A 19,017-nucleotide genomic window follows, 5' to 3' on the forward strand; every position below is an offset into this window, starting at 1 on the left:
ACCTGGGAATCTGTATCTTCACAAAGCTTCCCAACGACATGGAAACACAGGCAGGCTTGGGAATTGCTGATGACATAGCAACAAGTCCTCACCATTTGCCAGGCACAGGGTGCCCCACTGAATAAGGGGAGAACTACCACCTGATGAGGACGTACTGTTATCATCCTCAATTTAAAAGATGGGGGGGGGCAGAGAGGTTAAGAAGTTTACTCAAAGTCACGCAGCGCAAAAGTGGTAAAGAGGACTTTGATCATGATCAGAGTCTGCGCTCATGTGCCGCCCTCACCCATCGCCTGCAGCCAGGACACCTCCCTGTTCAGCCCACTGAAGTCCATTGCTCACCCGGCTGTGGCTATCATGGCCTCAGAGAGTGAAGGTCGAATCGCATCCTGCGAGACAAATATGAGGGGCACTTAGTATTTCTGTTTGGAAGTTTGGTTGCCTCGGGTTTCTCCTCTGAGCAGGACACATGACGGGGGGCACACGGCGCAGGTGACCCCAGTAGAAGCTGGTCCAGGAGACGTTGGCAGACCGCATCCTCACACGTGGTCTTTGGACACGAGAGGCTCCTTCCTCCTCTGGGAGCAGGAGCCGGCGGGAGAGGGGGCTTTTGGGGGGAGCCGTCTCAGCCCCAGGTGTGTTTGTGGGTGATTTGTTTGTTATTTGGGGGCAACTCCAGGAGCTTGCCACCCTTCTGTGCCTGTCACCCCAGCCCTCTCTTCTCCTAGGGTGACCGTGAGCCGCAAAACTGCTGTCCGCGTGGACCGGGGCTGACACCGCACGTCCCTCTGCCGGGACCCCTGCGTCCAGACCCCGAGACATGGCAGCCGACGGCAGCAAGGTGGCCGACGGGCAGATCTCCACAGAGGTCAGCGAGGCCCCTGTGGCCAACGACAAGCCCAAAACCCTGGTGGTCAAGGTGCAGAAGAGGGCGGCGGACCTCCCGGACCGGGACACGTGGAAGGGCCGCTTTGACTTCCTCATGTCCTGCGTGGGCTACGCCATCGGCCTGGGCAACGTCTGGAGGTTCCCCTACCTCTGCGGGAAGAATGGCGGCGGTAGGTGCCGGCCTGGCGGCTCCCGGCCTGGCTGACCCCCGGAGAACGTCCCAAGCGGGCGTCTTCCAGGGCCACCTTAGGGCAAGGGTCCCATAAAGACTCCAAAGGAAGGACCAGGCTCTGTTCTGTTTCTCGTCTTTTCACCAAAGGATTCCCCAAGGGTGATCGTCCTTTGTCACTGCAACCTACAAGTGCCCCTCTCCGTTTTGCAAAGTGTGGAGATGTAGTTTGAGCCAAGGATGTCCTTGGGCCTCAGTCTGGCTGTGGTGCTGCTTTAGAGGCAGAGTGTGAGGAAATCGTGGCTGGGACCCCAGAACGCCCCGCCGCGATGCTCCCTCCGACAGGGGTTTCTCCAGAGCCTCGGGGCCACGAGCATCTCTTCTCACCCCTGCAGGGGCCTTCCTGATCCCCTACTTCCTGACGCTCATCTTTGCGGGGGTGCCGCTCTTCCTGCTGGAGTGTTCCCTGGGCCAGTACACGTCCATCGGGGGCCTGGGCGTGTGGAAGCTGGCCCCCATGTTCAAGGGTGAGTCTGCAGGGTGGGCCGTGGGTGCTGCCCACAGGACGGTGGTGAAGCCAGGGCCTTCCCGACACCCTCGCCCCTCTGGACAGAGGGAGCTGCTCGGTCCACATCTGAGCAGAGTGGAGCCCTTGCAGGCGCCCAGGTGACAGATGACAATGCCTGTCAGAACCTAGGGCGTGGAGGTGGAGAGGAGGACCCAGTCCAGAGCCCCGCATGCGCGTCAGCCTGCCCTGCCCTGCCCTACCCTATGGGCTCATTTCCCCAGCCAGGGCTGGCTGCCGCTTTCTCTGCCTCCTGGCTCAGTGCCGGACAGGTGGACACGTAGAGGTCATGCTTACCTGGCCCCCACCGCGACCAGCCTGTGCTGGGCCCAGACACAAGCCTGGCTCCCTCACATGCCAGACGTGTGTGACCTTAGCCAAGCCCCTGCCTGTCTCCATGGTCCAGTGAGACTGTAGACAATGTGGAAAACAGTAACAATGACACGAACTGGGCAGTTATTCTTATCACTCTAATAAATGAGTGTCGTGCTGGCGTGCTCCACTCCCAGGCGTGGGCCTTGCCGCTGCTGTGCTGTCGTTCTGGCTGAACATCTACTACATCGTCATCATCTCCTGGGCCATCTACTACCTGTACAACTCCTTCACCACGGTGAGTGCCCTGGGCCCGCCCGCCAGAGGGAGCCGGACCTGCATCCCACCCTCCACGGCCAGGGCCGTGCCTCTGGGTGGGGGGCCCGGCTTGTCTTCAGTCACCCTGTCTCCCCCAACTCCTAGCACTATAACAGCACCCGCCCAGGCCAGGCACTGAACCGGGCTCTTCGTGTGGGCTGACGTCTAATCCTCATGACACCCCTCCTAGGTGGGTGTCATTAGCTCATTTCATATGGTCCCAGACGGCCTAGGTTCCAATCCTGACCCTAGTACGTACCAGCTGTGCAACTTTGGGAAGAGACTTAACCTCTCTGAGCCACAGTGCTCTCATTTATAAAATGGGGGTACAAGTGAAACTCGCCTCTTAGGGTTGTTGTGAGGATTAAGGAGTAAATATGTGTAAAGCCCTTAAACCTATACCTGGCCAAGAACAAGCCCTGTAAGTGTTCACTGTTAACATCAGTGTGCAGAGGGTCAAATGGGCGAGACCCCTTACCCAAGGTCACGTAGCTGGGAAGTGGCTCCAGGGTGGACACACCAGACCTTATGGTACAGCTTGGAAAGCTGCGTTTCAGAGTGAAAAGTCTGAAGTTCAAATTTCAGCTCTGATACCTAAGAGCTGTGTGATCTTGAGCAAGTTGCTGCCCCTCTCTGATCTCTAAAATGGGGATCACAACATGCCCTGCATCCAGGAGCTGTTGGGAGGGGAGGTGAGATAATGGCTTGAGGACGCTGGGGGATGTGAGGGTGCCTGAGGTGTGCAGGGGTCGCTGTTGCCAGCCCCTGGGGGCTCAGTGGGGTTTGTCTTGCAGACACTGCCATGGAAACAGTGTGACAACCCCTGGAACACCGACCGCTGCTTCTCCAACTACAGCATCGTCAACACCACCAACATGACCAGCGCGGTGGTGGAGTTCTGGGAGTGAGTGCGGGGCCAGCCGGGTGGTGGAGTGTTACCCAGGGCCCGCGGGCACAGAGGCGGCCTCAGGGGGTGATGGGCGAGTTAGGTAAAGCGCTGTTTGTGGAGCCCTAGTGGGCTCAGGAAGCCACAAGGGAGGGTGAAGCCCTTTCCTCCCCCAGAGGGAGCTGGCCTGCGGAAGGGCCGCTAGACACTTGCCCTGACCTTCGGTAGAGAAACCCAGCTCCAGACGGAGCCACGTCCAGTGGGGGATACATCCCCACTCCCTCTCCTCCCACCCCTGAGCTCCTGCCGTTGGTCAAACCCTCTAGAAGCAGGAGGGCGAGGGAGCCGGTGCCGCAGCCACGGCGCAGCAACTGGGCCCGGAGTAGGTGGAGAAGGGTGGACAGTGAGCCAGCGGAGGGGAGCACCAGTGCAGGCCGAGAGGAATCACCAGGAGAGGCCGACAAAATCCCGATTCATCCTGAAAACTGCTTAGAAAACTCCTGGTCTACTTAGAAACCCAGAGTCACTGGGAGTAAAGACACACACACACACACACACACACACACACACACACACACACACACACACACACACACACACACACACACACACACACATGCGCGCGCGCGCACACGCTGTCCATGGTGAAGGCCACGCTGACTGGATCTTCAGGGGACGCGTCATAGAAGACGTGTGTTGGGGGCATTGATTTTACAAGATGAGGTCCTGGGACCCAGATCTCTTTGGTATGAAGGAAGCATCTGTGCTGGGCAGTTCAAAGGGGTCTGGGAGCAGCCTGGAGGGTCCAGTGCACCTTGGGTAAGCTCAGGGGGAGCTGTCCTCAGGAGGTGTCGAACACGTGACACCAGTCGCTGTGCTGAAATGTCCTTAGCTGGGCTGTCTCCTTACAAACAAAAATCAGATTCTGCTCCGGCTGGTTCTGCTTTCCAGCATCTCCCACATGCAACCCTTTTGCACACATTCAGGCTTTTCATTCAGCCATTTATTCAGTAAACATTTCTTGAGCACCTACTATGTGCCAATCTGCCTAGAGACAGGGATGAGCAAACAGGCAATGACACACTGGATGGCCAGCGCTCAGAGGGGGGACACGCAGGAGGCTGTCGGGGCCTCAAGGAGGCGCCTGGACCAGCCCAGGTGAGGAGCGGCATCTAAAGATGAAAAACAAGGCAAGGAAGACAGGTGTTGGCGGAAGAAAGAGCATCGTGAGGGCTGGGAGCAGGCAAGAGCCAGCACGGCCCCGGTGAGGGGCTGAGGGTGTGAGGGGGCTGCGCTGAGAGCCGAGACTGGAGAGGGATGCCAGCTCGTGAAAGCCCTGCGAGGTCAGCCTGGGCGGTCTGGGCTTCCTTCTGAGAACCACAGGGAGCTCTTCACTGTCGGATTTTAAGTACAAGAGTGACGTGGTCAGACTCGCAGTTTAGAAGGATCCCTGGGGCTGGAGCGGGACAGAGCAACAGTGAGGGCAGGGGTCCTGCCAGGAGGCTACCGCAGCCATCCCGGTGAGCAACGATGGTGGCAGGTCCCTTGAGCAAACAGCCCTTTCTACCCATTAGTATAATGGCCCTGCAGTCCCCACCCAGCTCTTGCATCTCAGTGATCACAGCTGTCAGCACAATCACAGTGGAGGGTGTCACCCATGTCCACGCCCTGGGCACCCCCGGTCACTCCAGCTCCTGCCAGCCCCACGTGACTTTCTCCTCCCTCCACTGTTCCACCAGGCGCAACATGCATCAGATGACAGACGGGCTGGACAAGCCAGGTCAGATCCGCTGGCCTCTGGCCATCACCCTGGCCATCGCCTGGATCCTTGTGTATTTCTGTATCTGGAAGGGTGTTGGCTGGACTGGAAAGGTAAGGATGTGCACAGTGGAGACTGGAGAGGGACAGGTCTACAGAGGGATCTCTGCCCTGGGCAAAGAGTCTGCACCTCCCAGGAACCCCATCCAACCTTGAGTTAAGCAGGTCCCTTCATCTCTGCATGCCTCAGTTTCCTTTCCTATAAAATGGGAATGAAAACATTACCTACCTTCTGGGCAGTTGTGAGGATTAAAGAAAATAATGCAAGTCAGGCTCTTAGCACAGTGCCAGGCTCACAGTAAGTCTCTTGAGATTCCCCTGGTCCTGACAGAGCCATCAAAAAACAGGGCAGTTGTTGCTCATGGACCATTGAGCAAACTGTCCTGTTGCAAGTCTTGTTGTGGTATGGGTGATCCAGAGATGAACGCTTCACATCCCAGCCTTTGAGGAGCAACAGAGGTGGATTGATTAATGATTAAATACTTAGGCTCTGTATTCAAACAGCCCTGAGTCCAGATCCCAACTCGGCCATTTATTTGGCTGTGTGACCTCGGACAAGTCACCTCGCCTCTCTGAAACACAGTTTTCTCCTCTGTAAAATGGGGCTAATAACTATGCTTATCCATCGGTTTGTTGTGCCAATCAAATGAGACGGAGATTTGGAAAGAACTAGGCAGCTAGCAAGGGGAGTTATTGTTTTTGTTTTTATTATGGGCAAGGGCAGAGCCACGCCAAGCTGGGGTGTCCAGCCTGGGGACATCTGGGGAACTTGCCGATCAAATTGTGGGGAGAGGAACTGGCCTCACCCCCACTTCTTTCCCCCTTCAAGCCCCACCCCAGGAGTCCAGGGACAGAAGATGGCGAGTCGCTCACTGGCCCTGGCCTGAAGGAAACTCAGGGCAAGTGTGTTGTCTGAGGTCTTACGAGGAGGGAGGGAGAGAAGGGATTTGAACTGAGTGGGGCTGGAGACAGGGAGGTGCGGACTGCCTAAGAAGCTGAAACCAGCAGAACAGAACTTAGCGAATTCCACCCTCAGGCATGGGCACACCCTATTTCAGTCTGGTGGGACCTTTGGACCCATCCGGTTCTCAGATCCAAGGTTGGTGTCAAAACCTCTCTGCTCTGTCCCTAGACCAGGCTGGCAGGAGGAGGGCACAGGTGTCTCCCGGCCCAGCTTTAGGAGGTGGAAGAATGTAGCGCCTAAGGGCTTCGGAAGAGACAGAGCTGAGTTTGAATCTCAGTGTCCTGGTTCCTAGCTGTGTGCGCTTCGGCAAGTCATTTCACTTCTCTGAGCCTCAGTCTCCTCATCTGTTAGATGGTCACGATAATAGTACCTTACAGGTTCGCCACAAAGACTGAAGGGAATAATCTATGGAGAGTATGTAGCACATGCCCAACACATAGTGGGCACTCAGTACACGACATCATAATCATTTTTGTGGTGTCTTAAGTTCCTGCTGCATTAGGAGACTGACTGCTTCGTGGAGACAGAAAGTGAGGTCCTTCTCATTGTGTCTTTTGACTGAGTCAGCCAATCCATCAGTAAGCTTTACTGAGCACCTACTGTGTACCTAGCTTCATGATGAACATAGAAGACACACTGAAGCGCAAGACCTAGGCAACATATATCAAGCATGTTGTATGTGCTCATACAACCAACCTTTCTGAGTAGCAAGGCTGATTGTACCCATCTTCCAGACAAGAAAAAGCTAGGCTCAGAGAGGATAAGAAATTGATCCAATGTCACATAGCTTGTAGGTGATGCAGATGGTTCTGAATCTCCTTTTTCTAATGCCAAGTACAGTGGTTTTTCTACTGGACTGTGGCTGCCTTTCCTAACCTTGAAGAATCTCAGAGCCAAGTCAGGGAGATGAAACTAACCCAGAGAACAATTCATACTGACCAGGAAATGGGGTCAAATCAGACTCTGAGAAATAAAGGTCATTGAACTTGAAAATTGCTCTTTCGCACTAGTGAGCAAAGAAATGCAGTTTCAGACAATGACATCAGTCTTTTGATTATCAATGTGGCAAAAAATAATGTTTAAGATAATTACACTCAGTGCTGGCATCTTTGTGGGAAAGGCGCTCTCTGTAATGCTGGACGAAGGTCAATTTCTGGAAGGCAATTAGACAATATGGATTAGAAGCCTTTGAGAAGTATATTCCTTTTTACCAGTGATTCCACTTATAGAAATTTTTCCCAAGAATGGTATAATAATTTTGTAGACAAATTTTTTATACAGGGGTTTCCAGTGTAGTATTATTAAGATTCACGTAAAATTAGAAGTAACCTAAATGGATTACAGTGGGGAAACTTTAAAAAGGATGGTGAAACCTCCTGAGGGACTATTTTGTATAATTAAAAATCACATTCTTACAGAACAATAAAACAACGTTTAGTAAACAAAACAAGAAACAAAGCTGTATGTGCTGTGTGTTTTTTAACTTTAAATATGTTAAATGAAAAGTTAAGTACATAATTTGAGCCTCATTTTCTAAGAAAATGTTATCATATGTGCAAAGGAATATCTCAAAAGAGGAATATTAAAATATTAACATCCATGCATTTATGTATTTGTCAGGCATTTATCGAGTGTCTACTATATACCATGGACTGTTCTAGGTGCTGGGAAAACAGAGAAGTGAACAAGACAAGGCCTGTCCCTCATGTAACTTACATTCTAGGGGCTGTTGAAAGGAACTTTAATTGTGTGTGTGTGTGTGTCTGTGTGTGTTCATATGTGATTTTAAAATTTTCCTGTCACCACATGTATTACTTGAATAATTTAAACAGAAATAAAAAAAATAGGAGGGGTAAGAGAAGAGAAAAACCGGGGGCTGAGCTGGTTGGTTCAGACTGTAAGCAGCGGCTTCAGAAAAGTGGCCAAGCAGAGTAGGTTAGGAATCCAGGAAGGCCTCCTGGAGGAAGATGAACTGGAACCAAGCCCAGCGCCTCAACAGGTGCCTGTGCAGGTGAAGTGGAGGAGGGAAAAGCATGGCCCCGCTGGGGGGGCCTGACCGCGCCGCCCGCTTTCCTCCCAGGTGGTCTACTTCTCGGCCACGTATCCCTACATCATGCTGATCATCCTCTTCTTCCGCGGCGTGACGCTGCCCGGCGCCAAGGAGGGCATCCTCTTCTACATCACGCCCAACTTCCGCAAGCTGTCCGACTCCGAGGTGAGCGGCCCTCCCGGCCCCGGTCCTGGAGGGCACCGGCTGGGTTAGGAGCACACCTGAGGCTTGAGCCGTTAACCGGGTTTAGGATGCGTTACGGCGCCCGTCTGACCCTCGCTTGTAAACTGGGATTGTGGCCACGGAGAGCTGCTTAGCACATGTAAAAGGCGCTGGGGCGCTGTGGCTATGATTGTAATTTTGACTAATTTTTGAACATTCTGCCTATAGGTGTGGCTGGATGCGGCTACCCAGATCTTCTTCTCCTACGGGCTGGGCCTGGGATCCCTCATCGCGCTTGGGAGCTACAACTCTTTCCACAACAACGTCTACAGGTGCGGGAGCTCAGGAGCCCCGCCCCTCCGCGGCCCCGCCCCTCCGCGGCCCCGCCCCTCCGCGGCCCCGCCCCTCCGCGGCCCCGCCCCTCCGCGGCCCCGCCCCTCCGCGGCCCCGCCCCTCGCTGAGCCAAACTCCTTCCGATTCCTTCCTTTCCCTGCGGTGGGGGTGCTCGCCAGCCACGTACCGCCGCTCCCAGGTACCCTCCTCCACCTTGCCCCTCGCTAACCACTGCCCGCTAGCCACCTTCGTGCCGGCCCCACTGTCCCTGACTCCCCTTTTTTTCTGCAGGGACTCCATCATTGTCTGCTGCATCAATTCGTGCACCAGCATGTTCGCAGGGTTCGTCATCTTCTCCATCGTGGGCTTCATGGCCCATGTCACTAAGAGGTCCATTGCTGATGTGGCTGCCTCAGGTCAGCGCCGCACGGTGGAGGGCTCGGGCTCCTGGGAGGGAGGGGCTCACCGCGCCGCGTTTGCGCTGTCGTCATGTCACCAGCTTGGCGCGCTGGCATCGAGCGTCACCAGGTGCCGGGCAGCGCGCCGAGCATGTACGCGTACCGTATGCCTGAATCTTCCCAACGCTGTGCGGTCGATGCTGTTGTATCCCTGTTTCATAGATGAGGAAACTGAGGCCCACTGAGGCCACCTGCCCAAGTTCACGGAGCTCGAGAGGTGGGGGAACCTTGGAGTCCAGCCCAGACCCGGCTGATTGCAAAGCCTGGCCACACTGACACTTCCAGCACAATCTTGGACACCTGGGAGGACAAGACCCACGCTTGCCCCCTGGGATATAAACTTTAGTCCAACTCAGACAGGCTCACTGCCACGACACAAGAACCCAAATCAGTGCTTATGTCCCAGTTCCACCAAGTAGGCTGTGCCTACTCTGCTGGCCACACAGGCATTGATGCCACAGGGTCCAAGGAAAAGCCCAGGCAGCCCCCCTTCCCCTGCTCAGCCAGGAAAGCAGCAAACATGAGGGACCCACTGTGTGCATGCAGAGACCATGAGGATCAGGGAGGCAACGAGACGAGATGTGTCCCTTCCCCATCGTGGAGAATTGGGCTGGTCCTGAGGAAAGGACCCTTCTCCGCTGAGGTCCACATCTCCTCTACACGGGCAGCCCACCATCTCATTGCTCTGGAACTCGTGAGCCGCACCCCTCCTTTCCAGAGCCAGACTCCTGGGAGGTTACAATCTCTCTCCTTCTTCCTCCAAGGCTTTCCCTGATCTCTTGAATACCTGCCCCCCAGACACTCAAACAGCATGTCCCAAACTGACGTCCTGGACCCTTCCCTCCCCTGCAGCCACAAACCAACCAGTACCAGGACCTGCCCATCCTGCCTCCTGAGTACCTCTCCATCTGACCACCTCTCTGTGTCTGCACTGTCCCCACTGCTGGCCAGGCCACTGCAGTCCCTCATCTCATCTCACTGGTTCCCCTGCCTCTGGACCCAACCCTACAGCCTCCCACCCCAACACACACTCTGTTTCCTCATCTAGAATAAGGGGCTGATAACACTCACCCAAAAGGTTACTCCGAAGATGAAATGAAATAAAGCTTAGACAGTGGGTGGTGTCCTGGGTATGCTGTCAGTGCTCAGGGCCTTTTCTTTTCTTTGTCTTTTTTGCCCTTCCCTCCACAGGCCCCGGGCTGGCGTTCCTGGCGTACCCGGAGGCGGTGACCCAGCTGCCCATCTCTCCGCTCTGGGCCATCCTCTTCTTCTCCATGCTGCTGATGCTGGGCATCGACAGCCAGGTGAGGACACCCTCCCTGGCACCTTGAGGAACCCCCCACCCAGCCTCGTTGGTCCAGGAGCAAGCAGGGAGAGGAGCCCATTGTCTTAGGCCCCCAAAAAGATGGCCGAGAGTTTCCGACCTCTAGAATGTTCCACCACATGAGACTTCAGGGATCAGCTCAGCCACCTTCCCCATTTTCCAGATGTCCCAAGGGAAGGGACTGTCCTGAGGTCACAAAGGGAGGCAGAGGCTGAATCAGGCACGGCTCCCGGGGCTCTCCTGGCCCTGCTGTCCCGATGCTGCTGGGCCTCTTTGGTCTTCCCCAGAGGGTCAGGCTGTGGGTGGGTTGAGGCTGAGGGCTGCTGCACCTGGCTGACCTCCGTTGCCCCCTGAAGTTCTGCACCGTAGAAGGCTTCATCACAGCCCTGGTGGACGAGTACCCCAGACTCCTCCGCAACCGCAGGGAGCTCTTCATCGCTGCCGTCTGCATCGTCTCCTACCTGATCGGCCTCTCTAACATCACCCAGGTGAGCTCAGGCGGCACCTGGCACACCTGTGGTGCTGCCTGCCCCGGGACCACTCCCAGCTCCTCTCTGCCCCAACCTTGTCCTATCCCACTGTTCGTCTGTTCATTGAGCACCATCTCTGCGCCAAGCCCTGCACACACAGCAATGAGTCAGATGGGGTCCCTGCCCTCAAGGGGCTCCCAGGCTGGTGGGAGACACAGACACTGGCTAGAAATGATAAGACACAGCTAGAGAATACAGCCCGTAACCCAGCCTGGGGCACCAGGGCCTGCTTTCTGGAGGAGGGGATGCAAAGGCTGAGGTCTCAAAGACTCAAACCTCAAGTTGGAGTTGGGCCTTTAAAGTTGACACTGCCCCTTCCTCTCATTCCCACTTTTTTTTTTCTATCAGTATTAACGAACAATGCTCTCTTCATTCAAGGCCCTCCCAGTCTGGTCAGAAGATAGACACAGAACTGATGAATTGTACCATAAATGTAGATGACCCTAAAGCCATGGGCTCAGCCCTATGGATCTGGTTTATGATCCACAAAACTACCCTTGGATCCAAAGACAATTCAGACCCAGAATCATTGCTCATTCATTCCTTTGTTCCTTCGTAGTTGCTGAACACCTCCTATGGGCCTGGCATGACACTGGAGATTCAGCAGTTAACATGACAGACACAGTATCTCCTCTCCTGGAGCATATATTTTGGTGGACAGACTGACATACAAATTAGATCATCTCAGAGAGTGTTAAGTGCCGTGAGGAAAAGAGGATAGTAGGACAGAGAATGACCCTGGGGGGGTGAGAGAGATTCTACCTCAGACAGAGTAGTCAGGAGCAGTCCCTCTGAGGTAGTGACAGTTGAGCTGAGACTCAAATGACAAGGAAGAGCCAGCCAGGGGAAGCTCTGGCTAGGGGAAGAAAGCACAGCAGGTGCAAAGACCCTGAGGTGGGAATGGGCTGGGCAAGATTGAGGGACAGAAAGAAGGCCAGTTGGGGGGTGGGGGTGCCGAGGGAGTGAGAGGATAGGTAGGGAGTACAGGACCAGAACATGCAGGACCTTGCAGGCCCAAGCATTTGGATTTTATTTTATTATTCTATTTTATATCTCTGTACTTATTTGTGTGTTATAGTATTGTCTATTTAAGCCATGGAACATTTTAAGCAGGGGAGAGACATGACTGATTGAGCATTGTGGAGAGATGGCTGTGGTGACCAACTCCCCTTTCTGCCCCGAGCCTTACCAGACATGGGGCATTTCCCTCTGCCACCTGGACATTGTCTTCCCAGTCACCAGGGAGTCAGTGACCACATCCTCCATGGTCATTAGGCCCTCAGTGCTTCTTCTAATCTACCCTCAAGCCTTCTGCTGCAGTGTAGCCTGATCAGATTCTAAAGCCCTTGTGGACTGTGTTCTGAAGGCACTGGGCGCTGAGGGAAGGTGGACCCACTCTCACGTCTTTTCCTCTTGCAGGGGGGCATTTACGTCTTCAAACTTTTTGATTACTACTCTGCCAGTGGCATGAGCCTGCTGTTTCTCGTGTTCTTTGAGTGTGTCTCCATCTCCTGGTTTTACGGTGAGCACCACCCCTCCTCGCTCCCTCCCTCTTTCCTTTCTCAGTCATCCTTCAACAAACCCAACTTGAACCCCAGGCCCTTTCCATACAATGATGTATTTAGTCCTCACAGCAACTGGAGGAAGTTAGCACAGGAGGTCCCTTGTTTACGATATACCGTAAGAAGAAAAGTTAAATAAATTCATTTAAAATGGGAGCCAAAATTTCTTCATAAGTTTTGAGATTAAAAAGGTTCGTTTGAGATTTTATGTAGGAAAGGGAAACCAAAATTACCAAAAAACATTCTGAAGCTAAATATTGAACAAAAGCTGAGCTATAATTAACAGTATGCACTACCTGAGAATGAAGGAAGCAGTGATTTTATCTGTTTATTTTGTGGCCACGTTTCCAGACCCCACTGCGGGACAGTCCAAAGGGTGCCCTTCCCTGCACCTCGACTCTCACAGCCAGGTGATGTGTTCGAAAGGTCCTCCAGGGTCCCTCCTAGTCCTTGGTTCTCATCGTGCCTTCTCTGCTGCCTCACCCTCCTTGTCGCTCCCCTCCGCCCTCTCTAACTGAGCTAAGGCTGTCCGGTCCCCACGGGCAGTGACTGCTTATAATTCAAGCCGTGCCCAGCGTCACTCTCGTCAACTTCACGACGTCTGTGGTGTTGTTGCAAGATCTGCAGTTCTTTGCACTCTACTGCCAGTTGCTTTTAGCATCGGGTCATCAGGAAAACCACCCCGTCCAGCAAAGCTTTGAAGGAACGGCGGGGATAGGTGTTGAGTGGCAGGGACATTGAGAGTGGTGGGGACATGTTTTGTAAGTATATCCTTTGAGTGGTAGATATTTTCTTGTGAAGGTGACTTGTTTTCCTACACAGCCCACTTGCTGAGGGGATTTGGTTATTGAATACTTAGATCGTGAGGACCCCCCCGGAGCATTAGCCCCATGTGACAGACGAAGAAACCGAGGGTCAAAGAAGTTAGGTGACTTGCCTGTGGTCACACTGTGAGAAGGCGGCAGATTGGGGCTTTAAGCCTGCAGTCCCCACAGCTCATCTATCCCTCCTGCTCTCCCTCCGATGTCACAGGTGTCAACCGATTCTATGACAACATCCAAGAAATGGTTGGCTCTAGGCCCTGCATCTGGTGGAAGCTCTGCTGGTCCTTCTTCACCCCAATCATTGTAGCGGTAAGGACAAGGCTTGACCAGCCCTGTTAGGATGAGTCCAGACCAGGCCCTGGGGCGACTCGGCCAGAGACAAACCTCTGGAGGCAAAGGCGGGTGGCAGAGGCCCCAGATCCCCCTGTTCTCTAGTAATACTGCCGCCTCCTGCTTGTTGAGCATCTGCTCTGTGCTCTGCGTGGTACCAGACACATTACAGCATCCTCACAAACCTCTGCAAAATAGGCCGTATTGCCCCCTTTTCCTGCCGGGGGCCCCGGGGCTCACCCAGCCAGCGTCATGCAGCTAGCTGGCGCTGCCCTCGACCCAGGTGGGCCTGATTCTGAAGCCGAAGGCGTTCGCGTGGGGAGACCTCTCATTCTCAGCATCCTTCGTTCCCTCCCACCAGAGGAAGCTGGGCCTCAGCGGGCCTGGCGCGGGGCTGTCCCTTGGGGTAGGGACTGGGCCACTGCATATGTTGTGTCCTGCATAGGGGCACCCAGCTGGTGGTGGCCCGGGGGCTGACATCCAACCCTTGTTCTGCTTGCCAAGCTGGTTAACTTGGAGGAAGGGATGCCTTTTCCTATTGGTCTGCCCAGAGGAGCCACCTTTTTCTATTGGTCCTCCCGGAAAGGGTGCCTTTTTCTATTGGTCCTCCCAGAGAGGGCACCTTTTTCATATTGGTTCTCCCAGAAGGGGTGCCCTTTTCTATTTGTTCTTAGGAGAAGGAGGCTTTTGCTGTTGGTCCTCCCAGAGAGGGCGCCTTTTCCATTGGTCCTCCCAGAGAGGGCACCTTTTTCTATTGGTCCTCCCAGAGAGGGTACCTTTTTCTATTGGTCCTCCCGGAAAGGGTGTCTTTTCTATTGGTCCTCCCAGAGAGGGCGCCTTTTCCATTGGTCCTCCCAGGGACCTTTTCTATTTGTTCTTAGGAGAAGGAGGCTTTTGCTATTGGTCCTCCCAGAGGAGGTGCCTTTTTCTACTATGCAGGAAGGCACGTTACGTACTAGCAGTGGCCTTGGGTGCGGGATTGCCAAGATGCTGGGCCCTTGTGAGGGTCAGCCTCAGGGCAGGGGTGGAGGGTGGTGGACCTGGCAGCTTCAGGGTCTGGGGGGACCTTGGTTGTCCAGTCTGGATGACTGACTGCTCTCGTGCCCTCCCCACCCTCCCCAGGGTGTGTTCATTTTCAGTGCTGTGCAGATGACTCCTCTCACCATGGGAAGCTACGTTTTCCCCAAGTGGGGCCAGGGCGTGGGCTGGCTCATGGCTCTGTCTTCCATGGTCCTCATCCCCGGGTACATGGCCTACATGTTCCTCACCTTAAAGGGCTCCCTGAAGCAGGTAGGTCCCTTCTCCACCCTTCAAATTGCTAGTCCCCTTCCCCCACTGAGCTGGGCACAGCCCTTACCCTGTGGAGTGCACAGTCTGGGGAGATAGACAAGTCAATAACCAATGATGATAGAGTGTTAGAAGCACCATGATCAGGGTAAACCATGGAGATGGGTTAGCCCTGCTGGGTTGAGGAAGGTTAGGAAAGGCTTCTTAAAAGAGGGGATAGCTAAGGAGAGGCCTAAAGATGAGTCAGTGTTAAAAGTAGAAGCAGAAAGAATGTTCCTAGGAGGGGATGGGAAGCATGTGTAAAGGCCCAGGGGTATAAACTGCATTTGGTGAACTGAAGGGAGATCAGTGTGGCTGGAAGGTAGAGTGGGGAGGGGTTCAGAGTGGGTGATAAAGAGATGAGTTTGGGAATATAAGAAGCTCAGGCCAGATCACGAAGGGCTTTGAAAATCAGAGTAAGAACTTTGGACTTTATCCTAAGGGCAATGGGGAGCTATCAAGGGTTTGAAGCAGATGAAGGGTGGGATCAGATGTATTGAGGGCTTACTCTAGACCTCATTTGTGGGCTTGATAAAGAGAAAATGTGGTCTTACCCTCAAGGAAAGGGGTAGGGGGTGGGGTTGTGTGCAGCTCCTGGGCCAGCCTTCTCCTTCACAGATGGAAAAACTGAGGCCAAGTGCGGGAACCACTTACCCATCCCTTGCAGTAAGTTATTAGCAGAGCTGGGGCTCGCAGCCCTTTCTTCCAACTCCAGGTGCAGTGCTTTCGTTTTCCACGATCCTCTGCTGAGCCTCAAAAGGCAGACAGGTCTTAGAGTGGCAGAGGCAAAGGGGTGCATTTGAGGAAGGGAGCATAGCCTGTGCAAAGGCCCAGCAGTGGGAAAGGGCAAGGCACATCTGAAGATGGTGCGTTGTCCAAAGGGGCAGGGTTTCAGGGGATGTGTGTAGGGAAGGTAGTGGGGGATCATCCACTCAGCGAATATGTATTGAACACCTACTGTGTGCCAGACAGTACTGTCAGTGCTGGGGACATGGCCATGAACAAAAGAGGCAAAAATCCCACCTTGATAGAGCTTACATTCTAGTAGAGGAAAATCAACAATTAAAAACATGTTAGATGGGCATGAGTACTATGGAGAAAAATAAAGTAGGAAGGAGGTTTGGGGAGTGCTGAGCGAGGCTTTGCTGAGAAGAAAGCACTGAGGCAAGACTTAAGGAGGTAGAGATCGAAGTAGGTAACTATCTGAAAGGAAAGATGTCTCGGACAAAGGGTACAGCAAGTGCAAAGGCCCTGAGGCAGGTGCATGCTTGGTGCGTGTGAGGAGGCCATTGTGGCTGGAGTGGAGTAAGTTGGGGGGGGGCTTGGTGAGGGGAGGACATCGAGGTCTGAGGTGACGGGGGCCAGACCATGTGGGGTCTTGTAGGACTTTGGTGAAATGGGAGCCACTGTTGGGTCCTGAGAAGTAGAGGGACGGGATCTGACTTTGGTTTTGACATAAGCCCTCCAGCGGCTGTGCTGAGAGTAGAATGAAGGGGTGATGGGCAGGAGTGGAAGCGGAGGGTTGGTGGGAGTCGCTACAATGACCTGAGCGGAGGAGATGTGGCGCGGCCCATGCGGGAGCGTGTGAGGGTCTGGAGAACGCGGGGACGAGGCCGGAGTCTGGGTGCCGTGTGAAGGTAGAGCAGACAGGAGAGACTGAAGAGATGCTGGGGGAATGGAGCGGTCAGTCCTCCCCATCCCGGCCCGAATTCTCCCCGGTGCCCACAGCGCGTCCAGGTCATGATCCAGCCCAGCGAAGACATCGTTCGCCCGGAGAATGGTCCAGAACAGCCCCAGGCCAGCGGCTCAGCCAGCAAAGAGGCCTACATCTAGGGTGGGGGCGCTCGCAACCCACACTCTCACCCCCAGCCTGGCTGACCACACCACCACTTGACGTCTGAGGATACCGTCGATCTCAACCTACCTCGAGTGGCGAGTCCAGACACCATCACCGCGCAGAGAGAGAGAGAGGCAGGGGACAGTCACCCCCCTGGGCCTGCCGTGGGCAGATCCCCGACGGCTCCAACCCCTGAATCCAGCCCCTTAAGCACCAAGCGTTGGTGACTGCCAAGGTAGATCACTTTTATCCCGCCAGCGAGTGTGACGGGAGAGGCCGCGCCCTCCTGGCTTTTAGTGGTATTCCCGACTGTTCTCTTACTGCTGAAACCCACGACTGTTATCTGGACTCTGCGGGAGCTGGGTGCTGTGGGGACGCTGCTCTGTGCGCGTGGAAAGGGCATTTTGTGTAGCGGGGATTTCCAGGGAGAGCTCGTTCCTCAGTGAGGGAGCCCGGAGCTCTTTCAGTGTTTGGTTTTCTCCTTCCCGAGGCAGCTTGACAAAACGACCCCCAAGGACCCCAGTCCGTATCCCCAGAGCAGCTCTCTCGAGCAGCCGGTGTGAGGTCCTTCCTCCCCGCCGCCCAGCTGATCGAGCATCTCTGTAGCTAGGCTTTCCTGGCCCTCCTCGCCAGGCCGTTCTGCTTGCACCTGCCCAGCAGCGAGCGTTCCAGACGGGCCCTGCTCTTTGGAAAACTGCCACGAGCGCAGTTGATCTCTCTGTCGCCATTCCGGGGGCCTGGGATCCCGCTGGGGAAACGCCCTGATCAGGAGCCCCGGTTTCTCTGAGGCGGCCCAGCGTTACAGAGCACAGGACAGTTGCAGAGGACATCAGGTGACGCTGTGTCCTTGAGCGGAATGCCCCGGTTCCCTTCAGGCCCTCTTGGGCCACTGCCCTCACTGCCACCCCATCAAAGCTGCTGCGTCTCACCTTTGCAGTTCCTCCCCGGGATCTCCTCACTGCCGCTGACCCAGGAGCTAGTGTTAGTGCTTCCAAGATCAAGCCTGCTTCCTCACTGGGAAGTAGTATTTGTTCCCTTCCAGAATTGGGCTCCCTGGTGCTGGTGGCAAATCGGGTGAAGACAGTTCCTTGCAAGCTCCGGTAACTCAGCGTCTCTCCTTTGCCAGGAAGATGGGTTCCCATGTAGCGAATCGTCTCTTGTGCCCCGTAGCTCCTTAGCTAGTTAGCTCACAAACTGTGTTTTACGACTAATCCTTAAGAACTATGGTAAATAACTGTGACTGTGGGTTTTTTAATCTCTTGTCATCCTCATCCGAAAGTGACCAGCATACCAGCTCTTGCAATAAGTATTACCCTCAGAATATTAAGCACATTATTGTAGAGAAAACAGAAAGTACCTGTACACGTGTAAATGCACACACATGTCCCTTCATCCTCACGTGTGGTATGTAGTTTCTGTAGGAAATCTGAAACCTCTTCCTGAGGTCATCTGTAAAATAGGCTCATTGCTAAGGCATCGCAGATGCTGACCGGTGACTCCATGATCAAAATGCATATGTGTTGTTACATAATAGGGTTTAGGATGGGAGGAACCCTTCACTGTGCCACGGTCCCACCCCCATCCTGTGTGAATTCCTCTAGAATAAGGGCAGAAGACGTGTCTTTGTTCTTCAGTGTGAAACTAGACCAAGTCTTTCTAAGACAAATGCAGTGTATTTAATGTTTGTAAGCAAATCTAAGTGAGATGTTTGGCAAGAAATCCCGTAACTGATTTCCATCCAAACCTACTTATATAGCACAATATTACACATCGTACAATTCCTGTGAGAACTGTGAATATGTGTCACTTTTTTTAGTATTTGCCCTGGGGGGGAATATATTGTATTATCATATATGCTGTCTTTTTTGCAATAAGGATTTATTCTCAGATCACTAAGTAAATTTATCTCTATATTAAAAAAAATATGTAATATATACATATTCAAACTATATACAGAGCCTGTTTAAAAAAAAAACTACAGTATTATTTAGTAAAATTATCTATTCTATGGACCAAATGTAAAATATTTATAAATGAAGATGCATTTTAAACGTCTATAATGGTGTCATAACTAGAGCACGGGCATTATGTACGTTTCTAAGAATTTAGAGGAAAAATAATAAAGGTTCTATGATATACAATATCAGACCTTCAGTTCTGTGGGGTGGGGGCACAATAGCCTCTTTCATCAGAACAACGCTTACAAAGCTTTTTTCCCCAACACAGAGAGAGAGAGAGATTTGGGCTCAAAATCCAGCAAGATGGAGCTGGACTTCCCCAAAAGTATTGGAATGAGTGGATAGAAAATGATTCTGAGCCACGTAAGAGGTGCTTTCTCTGTTCTAAGAAACTTTAATGTGG

At 53.5% G+C, this 19,017-nt stretch overlaps 1 protein-coding gene across 1 annotated transcript; it reads left to right on the forward strand.

Moving 5' to 3' along the window:
* Nucleotides 1-755: 755 nt before the first annotated feature.
* On the forward strand, nucleotides 756-18,777 carry SLC6A1 (solute carrier family 6 member 1). The gene is made up of 14 exons (XM_004443170.3): nucleotides 756-1,058; nucleotides 1,453-1,584; nucleotides 2,132-2,232; nucleotides 3,047-3,156; nucleotides 4,878-5,010; nucleotides 8,001-8,135; nucleotides 8,361-8,464; nucleotides 8,757-8,881; nucleotides 10,115-10,227; nucleotides 10,604-10,735; nucleotides 12,197-12,299; nucleotides 13,372-13,472; nucleotides 14,616-14,783; nucleotides 16,548-18,777. The coding sequence occupies exons 1-14, from the start codon at nucleotides 821-823 to the stop codon at nucleotides 16,650-16,652; spliced, it is 1,800 nt and encodes a 599-aa protein (XP_004443227.1). The 5' UTR covers nucleotides 756-820; the 3' UTR covers nucleotides 16,653-18,777.
* The last annotated feature ends 240 nt before the right edge of the window (nucleotides 18,778-19,017 follow it).

Source organism: Ceratotherium simum, chromosome 5, assembly GCF_057802395.1.
Source record: "Ceratotherium simum simum isolate JZ-2026a chromosome 5, ASM5780239v1, whole genome shotgun sequence".
In the NCBI taxonomy this organism is placed as follows: Eukaryota; Metazoa; Chordata; class Mammalia; order Perissodactyla; family Rhinocerotidae; genus Ceratotherium; species Ceratotherium simum.

Bases quoted from the DNA above. Each gene is read 5' to 3' on its own strand.
- SLC6A1 (XM_004443170.3), top strand. From the start codon at position 821: ATGGCAGCCGACGGCAGCAAGGTGGCCGACGGGCAGATCTCCACAGAG. The intron at 2,233-3,046 runs GTGAGTGCCCTG...TTTGTCTTGCAG, and splicing joins TGTACAACTCCTTCACCACG to ACACTGCCATGGAAACAGTG. The intron at 14,784-16,547 runs GTAGGTCCCTTC...CGGTGCCCACAG, and splicing joins TAAAGGGCTCCCTGAAGCAG to CGCGTCCAGGTCATGATCCA.